The sequence below is a fragment of the Acanthochromis polyacanthus genome, chromosome 14 (genome assembly GCF_021347895.1).
Source record: "Acanthochromis polyacanthus isolate Apoly-LR-REF ecotype Palm Island chromosome 14, KAUST_Apoly_ChrSc, whole genome shotgun sequence".
In the NCBI taxonomy this organism is placed as follows: Eukaryota; Metazoa; Chordata; class Actinopteri; family Pomacentridae; genus Acanthochromis; species Acanthochromis polyacanthus.
In genome coordinates this window covers 18500601-18519888 of record NC_067126.1, presented here as the reverse complement: position 1 = coordinate 18519888, position 19288 = coordinate 18500601, and the positions used below count along the sequence as shown (strand labels likewise).

General features: G+C 39.8%; 1 protein-coding gene across 5 annotated transcripts in view; it reads right to left on the bottom strand.

The window, feature by feature from the left end:
- Positions 1–19288, bottom strand: part of LOC110948608 (nck-associated protein 5-like) — an 85001-nt gene that overhangs the window by 38579 nt on the left and 27134 nt on the right. For all 5 annotated transcript variants that reach the window (XM_051958542.1, XM_051958543.1, XM_051958541.1 and 2 more), the window contains 5 exons: positions 12673–12763; positions 8876–9031; positions 4087–4155; positions 2190–2228; positions 761–880 (listed from right to left, as the gene is read on the bottom strand). In XM_051958542.1, coding sequence (XP_051814502.1) covers positions 761–880; positions 2190–2228; positions 4087–4155; positions 8876–9031; positions 12673–12763 — 475 coding nt within the window. The remainder of the gene's footprint in view (positions 1–760; positions 881–2189; positions 2229–4086; positions 4156–8875; positions 9032–12672; positions 12764–19288) is intronic.

The window sequence follows — 19288 nt, the reverse complement described above, 5'->3', positions numbered from 1 at the left end:
CCGTTTAACTGCTAAATGTGCCACCATGTTCACTAGCTGCTACATTTATCTGCTGTCCAGTGGTGGTTTGCTGAAGATCGATGCTTGTTGGAAAACAAATAAAGGCAAAGAAAATCAAAAAACAAGTGAAAAGATGCTCTGTTGAACTGAGAGGAACAGCAGCGTCAGGTGACAACTCTCAGTGGGTTAGTGACTGAGTGACGCCTCTTAACGTACACATCGTAATTTAATGATTTTTTTTTGTATAAGAGCTATGATGAGTGCAGCTTTAAAGCTCTGCAGTGCAGTTAGTGTTGGAGCGCAAATGAACCGTTTTAACCAGCCATCCTCTCTGTGGTTCAGAATACTCCAATTAGAGGAACATGTTCAGTTTTGTATGGGATCTCTGCATCACCACTTTGCTGCAGGACAAGGTCTGGCTCACTCTTAGGTAAAATCCTGCCATGATTACCATAGAAGAAGAGAAGGTTAAGGGATGGAGCTGCTTGTCTGATGACCTGCAGAGTTCTCAAGCAAGCAACTATAACAATAACTGTACTAATTAGGAAAGGAAGAAGGATTTAAATCCAACTGTAAAACTCTACATCAGTACAAAAAATTCCGATTAAACATATCCTGGGTAGATTTCTGTATCTTTGTGGTCCTTTTTAAAGTTAGTAACCTTTAGAAGTGGAGCACTGCTCATGTAAAATTCAAACAGCCTTGAATCAGCCTCGCTCTGTCAGTGTCTGTTTGCATCCATTGCGCCATGTGCTCCTACCTGGGAGACAGGAATGGTGGACATTTTGACACGCTGTTGAAACAGCACGCTCAGTATGCGGTTTTGTTGCTCCAAGTCAAACACACGGGTCCGCAGCTTCACACATTCCTCTTTCAAGTCCTAGAAACAAACAAAAAATGGACAGATGAGTGTGACTGACGGAGATACTTCAGTGTCAGATGCTAATTCACCAGCCACAGGTTGCAAAGCTGTATTCATGTAGGACACACGTGGCAGTGCTCTAAAAGCCGGGAGTTTTTATGTAAACACACAAAAAAATAAATATTACAAGCAGGTTTTGGGGAAGTCTCATTACAAGAACATTAGCTTTTTGTTTGTTATAATTTCAGCACAGCGGCTCGGTGGTTAGCACTTTTGCCTTGCAGCTACAAGAGCCCCCATTTGTGCCTGGGCTGGGGTCTTCTTTCTGCATGTTCTCCCTGTGCATGCGTGGGTTTTCTCCAGCAACTCTGGCTTCCTCCCACTGTTCAAAATCATCCTGAGTGTAACTGATGATTCTAAATTGTCCATAGGTAAGAATGTGAGTGTGACTGTCTCTATGTGTAGCAGTGGGACAGACTGGTGACCTGTCCATGGTGTCCCCTGCCTTCATCCTAAGTCAGCTGGGATAGACTCCAGCCCCACTAAGACCCTAATGCGGATTAAGCAGTGTATAAATGATGGATGGATAATATCTGTCGCTTTATGAAGGATTTAGAACATGAACATATGTGTGCACTGCACTGTCTCTAGGTTTCAAAATTGATGTTGTTAGTGCTTATCAGGATTACATTCTTCAGTATTCTATATTATTGGTGAGCCCCAACCTAAGTGTTTCTCTGTGTACATTTTTTTGTCCAATTTTCTCTGCATGCTTTAATAGTGTTCTGTGCTGAGAAGTAATCCAGCATTCACCGTGACATCCAAAGCAGTTTAATTCTGAACAGTGATATTGTGGTTTAAGGAGAGTGGACAAAGTAGTCACATAGCTCGAATCTTGGATAAGGTTAAAGTCAAGATCAACAAGTCCTTTACTAAACATACATAAACAGCATTTTGAAATTCAAATAACCAGCACGTCCTCGTGTGAACACAAGGACAAAAAGTCACTGCCATGAAGCTCACTGTTATAGTGTTATTCTTGAGTACTTGTCATATAACTTCCATTCACACTTCTGTTTTAAAGTATTCTGCAAAGTGTTTATCCAAATGCTAAAATGCTATAAGTTGTACGTCTTCTTACACCACCTATAATACCAGAAAATTATTTTATATTGTCTTTTACTTCCAAAGATTATGAGGAATGACACATGACATTAATCCTTTTTTATGTTAGCTGTTCATCATTGTTACGGTCCTCATTCCACTGATTGATTAAAATGGCTGACTGCATTAATGAAGCTTTAGTGCTGCAGAGAGAAAGACAAACCTTTTGTGTGAGGAGGGCCTGGACCACCTGGTTAGCCACCTGACAAAGTGGAAGAAAAGTGCAAAAAATATCAGTAAAATGTATTATGAGTTTGGTCATGTATTTCGAGTGGGTTTCAGAACTTTGTTTGGTGCTTTGAGACACAGCGAGACAAAATGAAAATGACCTAGTACAAACATCATCAATGAGATTTCAGAGGCATGTAAGATGCTGTGAGGACAAATTGGCAGCATGTTGCATCACAGAGTCCAACATCACACAGCTGTAGTCTGACTTTATCCTCAGTACATAAAATATATCTATCTCTAGCTCAAAAATTCCAAACAAATGTCTCTTTCAGTGCATATAACTTCACTGTCTGAAAAAAGTATTTAGCTTGCCTTGATGTAATTATGATAAGACTAACTTTTCTGTTCTGTATTCTGTATGAATTTGTAGAGATGAAAAAGTTGAGTTTTGTTTTTATAGAAAAAAAAGCACAATCTGAAATGCTTTCTTTCCTGCTTATTTTGATTTCAGAAGTGGAAGCATATATTATATCTTGACACTGGAATAATAACTGTTTCCACTTTTTTGTGCCGCAAAATGATTTCGCCACCACCTCTTTCATCTTTCCATCAAAACCACTCGCCTCAGCTCATTCAGACCATGACAGGAAGCCTTCTGAATGTTCCCCTCTTACAAAAAAAAAGATTCATGTGCATAATAAGACTGAAAAGCAGCAGAAGAGAAATTAATCCCACTGCAGAAACTCGGAAATTTCCATCACCAATTCACATGGGCAGCAATCTCTATGGTAACAAGGCCATTAGTGAAGACTGCTAAAAAAAAATAAAGTTGCACAGTCTTGGCAGTTGGAAGGTGATGGAAGGAAGATGGAGAGACTTTCAAAGTGCTGTCAGGGAGAAGACGGAAACAGTGCAGTTAGACTACCCACAGGCTGGGAGTCTGCTCCTGAACGCCAAGGCTCGCTCCTCCAGCGCTTATTCTCATGTCACCAGCAGCTCTGTGGTGTCCACTTCAATTAGAGAAGTTCCCTTCTCCAGGTTTCCCTCTACAGACTTTCACAAACACTGTAGATAATAGTGTGAGTGTGCATGTGTGTCACAGCTACAGAAGCTTATAGTCACCTCTACATCCTCAACACCAGATAACTGTCTGGAGTTTAAAGTTAAAGCAATATATATCACTATGTTAGGGGTTTGAATCATATTGACTTTCTTTCCTAGACATGACTTTTAAATAGTAAGCTGGAAGAGTATTAGCCTAGCTTAGTAATAAACTGAAAATGGAGGAAAACGGCTAGTCTGACAGAAAAATCCAGCTATCAGCACCTTTAATACTCACTCATTAGCAAACTGTATCATTGTAAAACCACGGTTTGCTTTTAAATTTGAGATAAAAATGTGTTTATGAGCTTTGAAAGTCTGTATTTTCCTATTTTGACAAAACCAATCTATCAGTTTCCCTCTGCCTCCAATCTAAACGCTAAAACTAGCTATCCCCAATCAAGACTCCACCTCACTTACAAAATAAGCTTTTTTGCTGAAGGGAAGATGAAAAGATTGACAGCACTCTCAAGCCTACAGACATGAAGCCAGAGGAGATAATTAGTTTAACTTATGAAGGCTGACACCAAGGGGAAGCAACAAATGTAGTTCATGAGACCTCTACAGCCCACTTGTCATCACTGCTTGATTGATTGACTCACACACCTCATGTCATTGTTATTATTTAATAATAAAAACACTTTGCTGGCAATACCTGCGTCGTGTCCAATTTTTGTCAAATCATATTTGCCAAGTTATAACAAATTGGGGGCTCGTCCAGGATTTGAACCTAGGACCTCTCTCAACAATAAATGATGGATGTTTTTGAACACGCTGAGAACACTCACCTCATCCAAACAGCGTTCATACTGCTTCCTCTGGTTGTCGTTCTCCAACGACAGAGCAGAGTTCTCTGCCTGCAGAGACATAAAACATACAGGTAAACTGGATGAAATACGATAATTATTTTCGAAGTAGTTGCCATGTCTACGCTGAAATCTAATTTGGAAAAACTTGGTGACACAATGACAGACATACAGGACAGATACTTGGGTTAATTCCATCAAAAACAAATAAGCAATATGGAAAATGTCAGCCTTTAATACTTTTTTCTTAGTTGTCTCAGAGATGGACAGACAAACAGAAAGCTAGACAGGTAACCCAGTAGACAGAGATTTTCCTGCCTGCAGCACTGAGAGGTTTGTGGGTTCATTGGAAAATGATGGTTTTAAATAAATGATGCATTAAATTTCAAGCATTCAGGCTCCATCCTGCAGACCCACACTGTGTCTGTAGGGCTGACTTGAGGTACCCCAGGTGTAATTTAATTACTGACAAAGGTTTTGCCCGACAGGTAACAGAAGCCATTCTGGGAACTCCATGGGTGAGTTTCCACTGAAATGATTAATCCAGTAAATCATAAAGGTTTGGCCACCTGTGCTGGCTTGTTTTCACTTAAACGCTGTGGGCGACTCCTCAGAACAACAGGTTCACAGAAAATAACAGAAATGGCTGATCACAGGAGTGAGCCGGGTTCAAAGAAGAACTCACCCTTCACAGCTCAGCACTGTCTTAACTTTAACACAAGGTACCGGCCAGAGATGATCACCACAGCATCACAACCTGTGTTCATAACTAGCTGCTGAAATGACACGTGAAAAAATAATAGCTTGAGACCACTCACAATGAACCACACGGCTGTTTAGTTTTCTTTGACTGTCTTTTCTCAGGAAGGAAACTTAGGAGCGTTTCAAAGGCCACAGATCAGCCTGGAGGCTTACAGGCGTTGTTTGTGTAAAGGTCAGGGAAGTCCAAGTTCTAAGACTGAATTTTAAGTGTTTCAGCCCTTATTTAGAACATGGTATGCGAGTTCACACTTGATATTGCAGTGGCATTACATCACCTTTACAAATGACCATTACTGATTAACAACCTATGCAGCAGACTGTAAAAAAAAAAAAAAAAAAATTAAATGCCAGTCTGTATTAGATTCAAGCTGATAATCACACAAACTGTTTTTGCATCTGCAGGAGACATTACATCTGCAAAAACAATCATTCTGTTAAAATAAATCATTTTAAAGTGTTTGGTCCCTCCTTGTTTTTGCAAAATTAATGTAGCTGATCTACAGAGAAGGCATTGCATCAATCACCGTTTTAGGCTTCACTGTCAAATTCCTAATCCAAAAATTACTATTTGGTTGAGAGGCTGAGTGAAGTCAGCAATATCTCCTCAATCAAAAAGCACAGCAACCTCACAGTTCTTATTATTTATCTTCTAGCTCATATTTGTGGTTTTCATATCAAATATTTCATTTTTTTAAATGGTAGATTATATGGAAGGTACTGAGTGTGCCATAATCACTGGAAAGTAGTTTTAAATTAAATCGGAAACCCGCTAATGTTTCTCCAGTTTGGCATTAAAGTTTAATTACAATGTGGATAAAATAAAGGCAACAACCATGAAGAGGCAACAGCATAAGATCGACAGAATACATTTAGAATTACCCATTAGGGTCCTAAAAGTAGACAGGAAAATGGATTTAAGGCACCACTTTTAAAAGATCATCACTAATGTCACACTGGTTTTACAGGCTGTCCTCAGCATTAGACCATAGTGCTGCCAAAGAAAATTAAATACCACTGAATCGTTTCCATCGAGCATCCATGCTGGTAATTCATGCATAATTATTGTGACGTTATCTGGATGCAGGACGCAACATTACACATTTACAGTTCAGGCACAGTTACTAAATACTGAACATCTCTGTGTTTTAGGTGTTTGGAGTTTAATTTTAATCTTCTGCTTCGTTTTCTGTTTGTTTTCAGATTTTTAAGAGAGATACATGTTTTAGCAAGGCGTGCCGTTTGTTGTAATTTTCACCAGAAGCTGGCGACTTATAAAAATTGAACTTCGAAATTGATTAACCTTTTTTGTCTGTATGTCCACAGGTTTTCATTACACAGTAAATATCAGCAGATAAATACAGGACACAGTGCAATAAGAAAAAGGTTAACAAAAATGTCTTTCTATTATTATTCCGCATAATATTTTGATTTAGGGGCATTATCGTATCCTTTGTTTCTAGAGCTATCAACAGGACACAGTGTTGCCATGGATTCAGTGACTTCACTTTGGGTACCAGCTTAAGTCTTATATTTTTGCCTTTGTTTCTTTACATTTTGGCAACATTAAAAGTATGCCACACTATCTATCTGCAGTTTGCATTTACAGTGTACCTCCAGATATATGGTCAGTACCTCATAGGATTAATGAATAGACATGGCAGTCAGAGGTTACAGGCCACTGTGACCTCACAAAACACATTTTTGGTCATAACACAAGAATCCATCCATCCATCCATTGTCTACACACCACTTAATCCTCACTAGGGTCTCAGGGGTGCTGGACTCCATCCCAGCTGACTTGGGGTGAAGGCAGGGGACACCCTGGACAGGTCACCAGTCTATCACAGGGCTACACATAGAGACAGCAATCACACTCACATTCACACTTAGGGACAATTTGGAATCACCAGTTAACCTAAGCATGTTTTTGGACTGTGGGAGGAAGCTGGAGAACGTGTAGAAAACCCACACATGCACAGGGAGAACATGCAAACTCCATGCAGAAAGATCCTGGGACACGAACTGGGGACCTTGTACCTTCAAGGCAAAAGTGCTAACCACCAAGCCACTGTGCAGCCCCTAACGCAAGAATTCGCATGCTAATTACAAAATTTCACACCAACTTCACATTTTAGCTGAGCATCAATCAGCTGGAACTGTACAGTAAAATAGTAGAAACAAACATCGCACAGTGAATTTTGAATGGTAATGAACCACTGTAGAGTTTAACTACGCAGACACCTTGTATTTCAACCTTGGCAGGTGTTTGGTTAAATGAGGCACCTCACATCTCCAGAGATCAGCACTAAGATGTGACATCCTTTGACCATCGATCTCATCTGCTCACACCTGTCACCACCTACAGTAACACCAGTGTGAACATTAAAACTTTTCCAAGTTTGACAAGTTTATTCCTGAGCTAAGAATAATGGTAAAAATAGTGCACAACCAGTTTTGTTTCCTAGTTATTAAAGTAAAACAATTGTTATTCATCCATCCATTATCTATACACGCTTAACCCTCATTAGGGTCGTGCGGGTGCTGGAGTCTATCCCAGCTGACTTAGGGTGAAGGCAGGGGACATCCTGGACACCATCATGGGGCTACATATAGAGACAAACAAGTACTCTCACATTCACACATACAGAGAATTTAGCTTGACCAATTAACTTCAGCACGTTCTTGGACTGTGGGAGAAGGCCGGAGAACTTGGAGAAAACCCACACATGCACAGGGAGAACATGCAAACTCCATGCAGAAAGATCCCAAGAAGGTGGAGACAAACTGGGGATCATCTAGTTGCAAGGCGACAGTGTTAACTCCCAAGTCATTGTGCAGCCCGCAATCATTATTACTGATCAGATTTTGAAAACTAAATAAGGCACAATATAAAGCATCCCATCTTCACATCCAGCAAAAGAAAAGATAGGTGAAACTGAATTAGCAGACTGCATTCTGTTTATAGGCGGATTTCTCTTCAAGGCTTTCGAGAAGTACCATCAATAATGGCTGCCTCAAACCTCTCTGCAGATGGTAAGTTCTATTACCTTTTCAGTGGGGAAGGTGTAACAGAGGGGCGTACTGTACATTCACTGGAACACTGACTCCAAATGTTAACTACCCTGTCAGCCTTTTAATTATCACCTCCTGGATATGAATAACTCCTTTGTCTTCTGCAGTTTCCATGCCCCAAGGACTGCTCCTCAACATAATGGGGACTCATTCTCTGTAATATGCAGAGATGGATAGAGGTATGATAAAACACAACGATTGTGCTTATTTATCATCTGCATGTCAGTCATTTTTTTAAAAGTGGAAGCAGCATATACATTCAGATCCTATGAGTAACATCATTTGAGAGATAGTTTAGCTAAACAAGTGAACACCTTTGATTTCATATGCTAATATGAATAAGCAGCACAGTAACTAACTGACATGTTTCGCGGTCTTTACCTCAGGGAAATCTGAATTATCTTTCTGCAGCTACAGATTTCCCTAATGATTTAAAACCGCCTAGCCTTCAGCTCGCAGTTTTGCATTTTAACGTCGCATAATCCAGACTGATGCCACAAAAATGGCATCTTGAAGTCGTACCACAGTTTGCAGACCTCCTGCTGCCCTTGCCATTGCAAAAGTGTGAAATGTGTAGTCAGAGTCAGAGTGTTAGGAATGTCCTTGAACCATGTCATTTCTCTAATAGACTCTACCGTCACTGTAATCCTGCCGATATAAGAAGGCAACAAAAAAATGAAGTGATCAGACTGATTGTCATGTAACCTGTGCATCCATCCTTAGCATAATGGTTTGTCCTTGTAACGCCTACCTATTTTGAGTCCCTATGAAGTGAATATTGATCGCAAATCGATATGAAATAAGATACATTTACATTCAATATATGGATTAATCTGACATTTCAGGAGTAAAGAAAAAAAGGACATGGAGAACGGTGGTTGCGGAATGGGAAACAGTTGCCCGAAGGAAAAGAAGTCGACCATGCAATCCACTTTACCTCCAGCACTCTAAGTCGCTCTAGCAGGGGATTGCTGTCCTTTGAATTTTCCTCTGATCCACCGCCAGCCTCGGGTGAGGTCGGCATCTCTGCTGCTGTGGCTGTGGGACCCTCCAGACTGTCCTGCTGCTTCCACATTTCCTCCAAGAGTTTGTCCTACAAATGCAGACAGCAGATCAAAGATGCATGCCTTAAAGTCACAAAGAAATGAAACTAAACACTTATATTCGAATGGGCTAAAGTTATTATAGCAATAAATCTTGATAAACAACACACTGTCTGCCGACACCACTGCATAAATAAAACATGTACTTTGCTTCACTTCAAAGATTTAAGTCATACTTTTTACACGGAATGAACTGACCCTTGTAATGTGACAGCAAGTTCTCTAGACTGCATTACTGGAATTATAGATGTTAAAGAGAAGAGGCCCGAAAATGGAGCCTTTTGGAGTGCCATGTTATTTTTGTATGCTCACATGTGCATTTTTAAATCAACACACAGCAGTCCCTATTATTCAGATAGAATTAACAACTGGACACATTAATCACTAGTTTTTACTGAAACAAGACAGCACAACTTAAGTTTTACCACTGAGTGCGTGGATATTATTTAGGATCATAACGAGAACACACTGTGCTGTGCCACAATCCTGACTGGAAAGCATCAGAACCATTTAAAAGCAGACATGTTCAGTTGCTGATTAACAATATAGACAAAGGAAAGTTAAACATGGACCTGTAATTGGTTCTTATTAAGGTATTATTGCATTAAAATGCAATTTTTTTTTTTTCACAAATCCTGTCGATGAAAATTTGAAAATAAACATAGTTACAGGGTTATACTTCTATCTGAATCATCTATTCTTAATCAGTTACTTCAATGTTCACTCATTTCAGAGCAACAATTCAAAACACTGTTAATAAAAATAATGATTTCCTACAAGTCTAAGAACATTTGCTATTCCTGAGATGAAGGAAATGACAACCTGTTCATTTTCTGAATATCTTTATTTAAGAATTGGTAAATTCACTGTGTGACCGAAATGATTGAGAGTTCAAGGGGTATTGACACAGATTGGTTTGTGAGCCTGTCAGTCAGACAACACAAACACTTGTGACTTATTAAAAAATTGCTGTTTAAATTCTGCTACAAAATGCAATGATGTCGTGATTTACTTGGAAATTTGTTTTTCTCATCTCAGCTTCAGATTTATGACACTTTTATCATTTATTAATGTCAGTGTTTTATCACAGTGGCATTTCCCCATTCTGCTTTTTCCTGATTAGAGTCTGCCTTTACCTTCGTGGGGGCACCTGTACAAACAACATTTGCAATTTTAGAACTGAAATTATTTACACGATCATTGATGGACACTAAAGTGGGTGCAGGTGTGGCAAAGGAAAGCTGAATGAATGACTGTGACGCATTTTCAGTGTCTCTTTAACTCTGAACAGTTGTGCGCAAAGACGGTAATCTCAAAGAAACCACCGGGATGATCAGAAAGAACAACATCAGCATTGCAAAGTGAAAAATGTTAACACTTCTGAAGATTATTCAGTCCAGAGTGTGCCTTCAGTACATAGGTATTCAGAATACAACACAATGCTGTAGAACTGTTTAGAGTTTATCATCATGAATGTTAAAATGACCAGCAATAACACCACAGTCAAAGGGAATGCAAATGATAGACAGCAGCACACATTTGCACAGTACTGACGTGGACTACAGATGTCCAAGAAAAACATTTTTAAAAGAAGCAAAGTAAAAATAATCTGTTTGCATAGAACGGATAAATTCTTAGAACTGAAGTCAGTACGAGTTTATGCACATCTGGTCTAAATCTACTAAAAACAGGATAATATCTTTTGTACAGCTACATTTACTGTATTAAAGCTCATTTTGCTTTGTGTCCTTCCTGCCCAGTGTGAGATGATAGACAGACATGGTTAAGTTGCTGGTGAAGACAATGGAGCATTTAACAAGTCAAGACAAATACGGTCCCCAGAACTGTGAGACAAAATGAAGGCTAAAAAAATGTGACTGTTGGACTCTCATTCAACCAGTGGCAAGAAAAAGTCTCCACTGGGGAGCCTGTGGTGTTCTGAGCCAGCTCAATTCTATGATGATCTCTTAAGTGCTGGAGTACGTGAGGGATTCATGAGATGAGAGCTTGCTTTCAAAGATTTGTGTTTTTATGGACAGAGAGCGGTAGCAGCGTTAAAGTTTTCAGTGAGCTTAATGGGAGGGGTCTGATTTGACTTTTCATGTCCTTGTGATTATGCATTTTAAAGAGAGTGATTCTGCTGGCGTCTTGGGTTTCCTCTGATGGGTCATGTGTTCTTTGATGCACGGTGTAAGTCCAGTCTTAAACCAGTGTTTGGACTTGGCTTTTGTAATTTTGACTATGGCTGGCACTAGAGACATCAGGTCATCAAAATCAGAACCTCATATTGCAGACAGACATTCAGCATTACAAACCCGCTTTGTTTAGATACCTAAAGCTGAGTGGAACATGATGAAAAACAGTTTTAGGTTGCTCAATGAACATCCTGTAATACTCAGTAAAAGCATACATACTATATATGTTGTCATTGTGTGTTTGATACTGTACTGCACTTTACTAAAAAAAAGAATACACAGAAATTACATTTATTCATGCTGCTGACAATCATGTGATCATCAGCAGGCAGCTGACGTAGCGTTCAATTGTTGTCATGGTTACAGTGACACCGTGCCGCTATCTTGCAACAATACAGAAATCTTTAACAAATCTGTGAATCCAGATTATAAGTCGCGTCACTGCCAAATTGGCCTCGTCATTTCTGACCTTCCCTGAAAATTTCATCCAAATCTGTTGGTCCGCTTTTGAGTAATGTTGAGTAACAGACAAGCAAACAGACGGACAGATGGACCAACCAACACCGATTGTCACATAAGTCTGCTGTGTTCAAAGAAGCAGAAAGAAAGACAGTGATGTAAATAGGATTAGAGATAGATAAAGTTGAGACCCCTAATTATGAGACTTGTTTACATTGGTTATATGCTTCATTAGCTCTAATGATTTGCACATTGAGCCAAACCACAACAACAAAACTCATAAATAACATTACAGCTGATGTTCTAGTGTGCGTAACGTGGGCGTCTCTTCAAAACTGTTTACAGTTTTACACAGTTGTGGGGACTCACCTCCATTAAGGGACATCATGCATGTCTCCACAAGGTAAACTATTCTATTATAGAAGTAATTAGAACAATGCTGACTTTGATGAGGATAAATATTCATGGCTAAATATTGATTAAGTGCATCACAGCTTCTGGTTTTGAAACCGTGCAAGTCTCTCTAAAAGACACACATTATAACCAGCACAAGAGAAGCCTAACCCTGCCACTTACCTCTTAATGTTGATTGAACATATAGCACTGATTCTCAACATGAAGCTATTATTTGAAGAGGAGTTTTAAATGCATTCCAAGGTGAGATCAATAGTAAATCTAAAACTGAATCATCCCCATTGGTTTCTGTGTTATATTTGCTATCTGTTTGATGAAAAGTGAAAAAAATCAATTGCTCATATATTTTATTGTACCAGTTCATCATGTTATTGCAAAAAAAGAGAAAAAATCTGCTAATGCTACAGTTTCACTTTATTTCTCGAGCTTATTCTGAAACATAAGTTGAACATAAGATTTCAGTTGATTGATGCGTAAAGGCAGACACAACAGCGCAGAACATCGCTGTTATAAAACCATAAAAACAGACTTAATCTAATGGTGACTGGAGGTTCTTACGGTACCTTGTATGCTTTCATGAGGTCCAGTGGGTCCACCTTAGGCCCCTCCAGTGAGTCTTGGTTCTGCAATATTGTTCGTACTGTCTCCTCCATGCTATAGTCAAGAAGAAAAAAAAACAGGTAAAACAGTCAAACTGTAATCTACTTATTGAGTGATAGAGGATTGCATGTGTTTACAGAGCATGTAAAAGGTTAATCATCAAGGAACTTAACAGGGATACTTCATATTTCAAAGCATAGTCAGGATTTGTAATCACAGACTTTGCAGGTTGAGTGGCATGCGACACCAGTTCAATAAAAGTTAGATTTTGATGAATAGCACAAAGTTTGTGGCATGCTAGCAACTATGTTTGCATGCACTGAAGCTGTGTTTAGGCTCAATGTTTGAGTTAAATGCTAGCATCACTTAATGATCTTACAATGGCAATGCTAACGTGTTTAGCATGTAATTATTATTTTTTTTTTATGTTCACCATTTTAGTTTTGCATGTTAACTTGCTGACACTGGCTAGTCCGCAGTGAACACCAAGTAGAGCAGAAACTGTTTGGATCATTCAGGGGGGAAAATACACTGTTTTTCATTGCAGAAATCATAAGAATCACTACTGTGGAAGCCTCTTTCAAAGCCATGTTTGGGAAAGAAAAGTACGTCTTCAGGGTAGGGACATTAGCCTAGCCGCGCTAGACAACCCACGCCAACAAATTTAATTCTCTGCCAGGGTCAGTCTAGTTACCCTCGGTAAGCCTCGAGGTCGGATTCTCCTAAAACTGGCCGGACAAATCACCATGAAGTGTAGAGTCAGAAGGCAGGCGTTGTTTTCAACGGAAAACAACCGGAAACAACTAGCCTAGCCGCGCTAGACAACCCACGGCAACGAATTTAATTCTCTGCCAGGGTTGACAACAAAAACGACAACAGTCGTTGAGCTCCATTAGCACAGACTCTGAATAATCTTTCTATTAACATGTCTGTAATATACTTGAGCTTCACCCATTGACTGTATAAATAAGGCTTCACCGAACTCCCGCATCCTCTGATTTCCGGCGCTCTAGGAACTACATCAGCCTATTCGTTGCGCTGATTGGTTGTATACCTAACCAATTGCTGCAGAGTGATTTGAAAGACAACCTTTTAGCCCGCCTCCCTCCCTGTCGAGAGTTCCTATACCCTTGCGTCTTCAGACCTGGGTCTAGCGTGGCTAGGGGACATATGACTGGCCGTGAAACACTACTGTGTGGGTCTGAATGCTAACTGATTAAGTTTGGAATAGACTGGCTGGCTGACTGTTTATACTCAGAGGACAACACACTCCATTTCTCTGCTCTCTGGATGTCCTCATCAAGTAACTGTCTTTTGTCTAACACTGGCATCTTCAACATAAAATTCCCCCTATACTCTAAAATAACAAACTTGTATTGTTGTATTTCCTGTGTGCTCATAGAACTGGACTAACATCCAATAACTAGCATTTGTTATAGTTATGGTGTGCTCTGAATTAATGCAGCAGTCTAAGCTGTTGAACAAGACAAATGAAATAAAAAGACTAAAGGGTCAATTACAAAATGGTACTTTCAAAAATTCACACCACCTCACATTTGGCCCAAATTCCTACACTGGAAAGCCAACTAATTTCAGAATATGCTGATGTCTAGTAACATTTACATCTGCAGGAAAAAAGTATGAAAACACAAAAACAGAGGAAAATTCAGGGGCTCAAAGTCATTTGGATTTTCCATTTGGGGATCAAGAATGATTGTTGAAAAAATGGTTTGACAACCAATCCAATATTGAGTTACTGAGAAATTTCAATCCGCAACAAACCGTGGACCACCTGGTTTACAGTGCCATCCCTACAGCTTTGCAACCAGTAAGGCTGATAAACAGCATTAAATGAGATGTGTTTCTAAGATCATCACAACAGGCTTGTTTGTTACTCTTAAAGCATTTCAGTGTAATTAGGACTGATAGCGGCTGTAGACCTCTGGTTTGATTTTTTTTTTGCCTCTGTTTACATCTGACTAACTGACCAAATTTCTCTTTATGTAACAGTTTATGACAATGCAGACACTGTATGGAAAAGTTAATGTCTGCTGTACAATGTAATTTTTTTTTACAGCTCACTGAATACAGTAATGAAGTTTGCTAATTGGAAGCAAAGGTGTAGAACTGAGGGAATGCGCTGCTGATAAACCGGTCGATGTTTAATAGAACATCTTCACACTTCATAATTTTATGCTGACTGGATGAAATCATCAGCACCTACAGTGCTTCAGATTTTCTCATCCCAACCAATGACAGATGGTAGATTGGTAAAAGAAACAAGCAATTTGAGGGTGGTGACTATTAAAAACAAAAACAAAAAAGACCTTCATACAATTCATACAAGAAGAAATGGAGCCATTTGTAAAATATCAGTGTATCAAACACATTAAAAAAACTCATTGACTGAAACCTGAACAAATTCCCACTCCATTAAGAAAAAAAGTTGAACTTTAAACATCTTTTGTGAGAAACATTTGAATGATATTTTGTATTACAGTATATGCACTTTATTAAATATGATCACATGATACGATAAATAAGGAGAGTTTATGTTGAACTGCTTAATATTTCAAGTTGATTCCCTGAAATCAGCATGATTCTGTAACTTGGGGTCAGAGGTATTTATGAACCATTGAACACTGACCCTGAAACATGCAAAAAGCAATGGGTATAGAGAACACAAGATGTCACCACGGTGTTGTACTACTCACTTATAATGCTGACATGGTAAACACGTAGACAAATAGTTGCTTATTTTAGCAAATATGGAGCAACATTTGGATACACCGAGTCCTAAAGGCAATATCCTGCTCTGTAGCTGCTAAACACACCACTATGTAAACCAGGTAGTTGCTAGCTTTGTCTGTTTGCTGTTGGACAGGAAGAATACAGTGTGTTTATGAGCAGTTTGGTGTTATCTGAGCCAATTTAAACTGGCATGCAAAGTGGATGAAACATGCTGCAAATAAGACTCCTATATGCAACATACTAATCTTCACTTGAAGTGCAAAACAACCATCAAAGCCTTGTTTGCTGCATTTTTTTCACATTTAGGACTACTTTACATACTTGTACTGTGTGCAATTCACATGTTTTAAAAAATAAATAGAATTCTATGAATTAATAAGGTACCGATAATACTCCTGCTGACATTTCTTCAAAAGGCTCCGCTGTGTCAGTGTAGTGCTGTGCTTGCCTGTGATTTTTTAATTGTTTTCCCTCTGAGCTGTGTCTGCTTGACAGGCACTGACCATGTTCCCCATAATGCCGTACGCAGTGACATTTTGCCCTGTCACTTCTGGAGCAGCCGTTTCCCCTGTTTGATGCTTGTGCCACAGCCATTAGCACTCGTGTAGCTGCTGACTGTGAGCGCACCATTAGCTCTCCTGCCCCAAGTCATTGCCACTGACCTGAAACAAACCCGGCCGAAATGGAAACAGCGGGTGAGGTGGTGGTTGGAGGGAATAATACTAAACTCTAACATTCTATGTGTTCAAAGTCTTAAAAAGAAACTCTGCACACATCACTTATTTCAATGTGAATATACGCTGTCTGAAAGGCCAGAAATGCAGATGTCTTCACATGCTGCTCAAAGGTCTCAGCAGGCCATTAGCACTATCAGAGGTTGGAAGTTCAAATTCCACTGGGAGCACCCAGTCTGCATTTGTGTATAATCCAAATGAAAATGGCTATGAAACTATAAATTTATGTCAGACCACATGTTGAGAGCTTACTGTAGAATCTATTATGTTCTGGAGTCAAGTGCTGCATGTGTGAGTAAGTTCTCGGTCATCCAGGTCATGGTAATCCCAAGTGCTTCTACAGAAGGCAACTGGATTTCATTTTTGCTTTTTAAAGGCATTTCACCTCCCATCCAAGAAGTCCAGCTGCCTTCTGCTGAACAGACAAACTTGATGAGGAGCAAACCCAACTCTGCCTGACACTGAAAATAAAATTTACAGTTGGATTAAATTTAAAATTGGATTTTTCTTTTTCATTTTGCTGGGTTGTGTCTTCACAAATTTCAAATTGTAATTCTGTTGTGAACTATTGCTTAGGCCTATTCATGCTTTAGTAACTTCTAGCATTAATCCACGATGCTTCATTACTGTGTCATGATCTGAATGAATGCCAACTTAAGGGTAGGAATGGTTCTCCCAAAACACTGAACGGACAGAAAGTGTAAAATGTTCATACATAACCAATACTGAATGGGCTCTGACGTCTTGTGTCAGTGCTGTATGAGGTTATACAGCACTGACTGTAACCTGTACATCAGCAATATTATATTACATTGCCAGAGGTGGGTAGCAGCACAGTGTCACTAAAAAAAAAAAAAAAAGTGGGACAGCTGCGTTAGTGCACACTTATTTTCACAAAAAATGGTTGCAAAATGATGAGAAGCATTTCTAGAGGCAGGTTTCATCACACTACCAATGCAGGAAACAACCAGAACTCTGCCGTCAACATTTGTACATCTGGATTTTAATGCAACCCATGATCTTTTCTAAATCTAACCAAGCAGTTTGGTGCTGAAACTTCACAAACTAGTTTTGTAGCATAAAGAACAATAAACTGTGACTGAAAATGGCATAAAACGATTGGGCTCAATCCCAGTCGCCTGGGTCAATGTCCTGTGATTTATGGCTCATTCAATTGTCTAACCTGCCTATGTGGACTTTGTTGCTCTTTATATGTGTAAGGTGAAAGAAACTCGTCAGTCATGCGACATGAAACCCACAAGACAAATGGCATGGATGTGGGCTAACAGAGAGAGTAGGAATGCGCCAAATTTACAGCCTTTATTGTAAAGCTTACAAGTTGTTGCGCTGTGGACCAGTGTAGCTTTTATGTATTTTAGTGTAAAATTATGTCACTTACAATGGCACTTACTGTTGCAGCTCTTTTGATATGAAGCTATGCCACTCTTTTTCTTTGTCCACTGCCGTAGTTAGCATGCAGCTGAGACTACGCCACGTAGATTACTTTAATCGTTTTCGTAAAAGTGACTTTACATAGGTTTGTGATCACTCATTTTCTCTGAAGAGTCAAACAACATTTACGATCAGTCCTGTTTATTTTTTTAATGGCCTCTGATGATCGTACTCTAGTTTTTTTTCAGTAGATACTTTTATACTTTAGGCTTCCCATTTCACTGCATTGCTGACCTCGAAGCTCAGCCATCTTTTTGACTTGTTCTTGAACAAACCGAATAGAATTAAACATTTGATGCCATCTTCTTTCACTACCGATCACTGAAATGGAAGTACAAAGGTCAAATCTACAGCACTCACTCCAACAGAGTAAATCATCCTCTGTGCCTTCTAAAAATAAATATAAAGCAAAATGTCATAAGTAACATTATTCAGTTATGTTTTCACAGCACCCGAGTCTCAGCATTTCTAAGTGCGACTGTCAGAGTACCATAGCTGGTCCTCTTTGGCTCATCACACCTGCTCTTCATGAAGCCAGACAAACCCACCTGATTCCTATCAAAATTCATGTTATTCTCATCAATATTTCATTCATTGCCTCCACTTCCTTCCCACTCAGTCCTCACTCACCCCATGCGGCTTTCCTACTGACTTCTAGTCATTTGAAATAAGGCTAACCACACGAGTCCTTGCTGCTTTCAGTTCACAGTTACCCATCATTCCATGTTTGTGGTTGGGCACTGAAGGAAAAGTGGGTCTGCTAGTCTCACTGTGGAGTGTGCTGGAATTAATGTGCAGCTGAGTGCTCTCAGAAAGGGAAATACAAGGCCACACCTTGTCTGACTAACAAGGCCTTGTCCTCTCCACGCCATCCCAATCTGATGACTGCTGTATGGAAGGAGAGACATTTGCGGTCTGACTGTCCCACAGGTCTCATTGCAGAATTTCTGCCTAATGAGCTAATATCTGCTTGGCCCTCACTCAGCTATTAGAAAACAGGATTTGTTTACTGAAGTGTTTTACTAGTCTTCCACTGTGGGCTAAATGCCACTTTAGACTGTAGTTTTGTTTGTAATTTTTACGTGCTCTGCTACTCACGTGGTTGTGTGTCTGGATGGCTTGCAGAGACAGCATTGTTTACAGCTGGCTGAAGAACGAGCTCCAGATCCCACCTGGCAGTCACCAGGAGTGATGGACCTGGAGCTCCAGATCTGCTCTCAGCCCTGGTTCACCATACCTCCCAACCAGTCGGATTGGTCCACCACCACAACTCCTCCTCCCACAAGATCCCAATTGTCACCACACTTGTGATATAAATCTGCAATCAAACTTTCAGTCGGGGTGGCAGGGATTTAGGCTGAATCCCAAACCGCCCCCTACACACTCCCCCTACACTACCGAGTCTCACTCCAAAAGAAGTCACACTCGCAGCTGTGGAGGGCACCTATTATTGAAGGGGGAGGGTATAAATACGATCGTCAGAAATGGGACGCCTCACCGGAAAACGGAAGACGTCATCTCCATGGTAACACAAAGACGCCTACTGTGCATGGCTGTAGCAATGTGGCACAGGTTGCAACTAACAAGGATCGCTGCTGCTTCCAGAAGACGAAAGCGTCCCACTTTTTTCACTCACATTTTT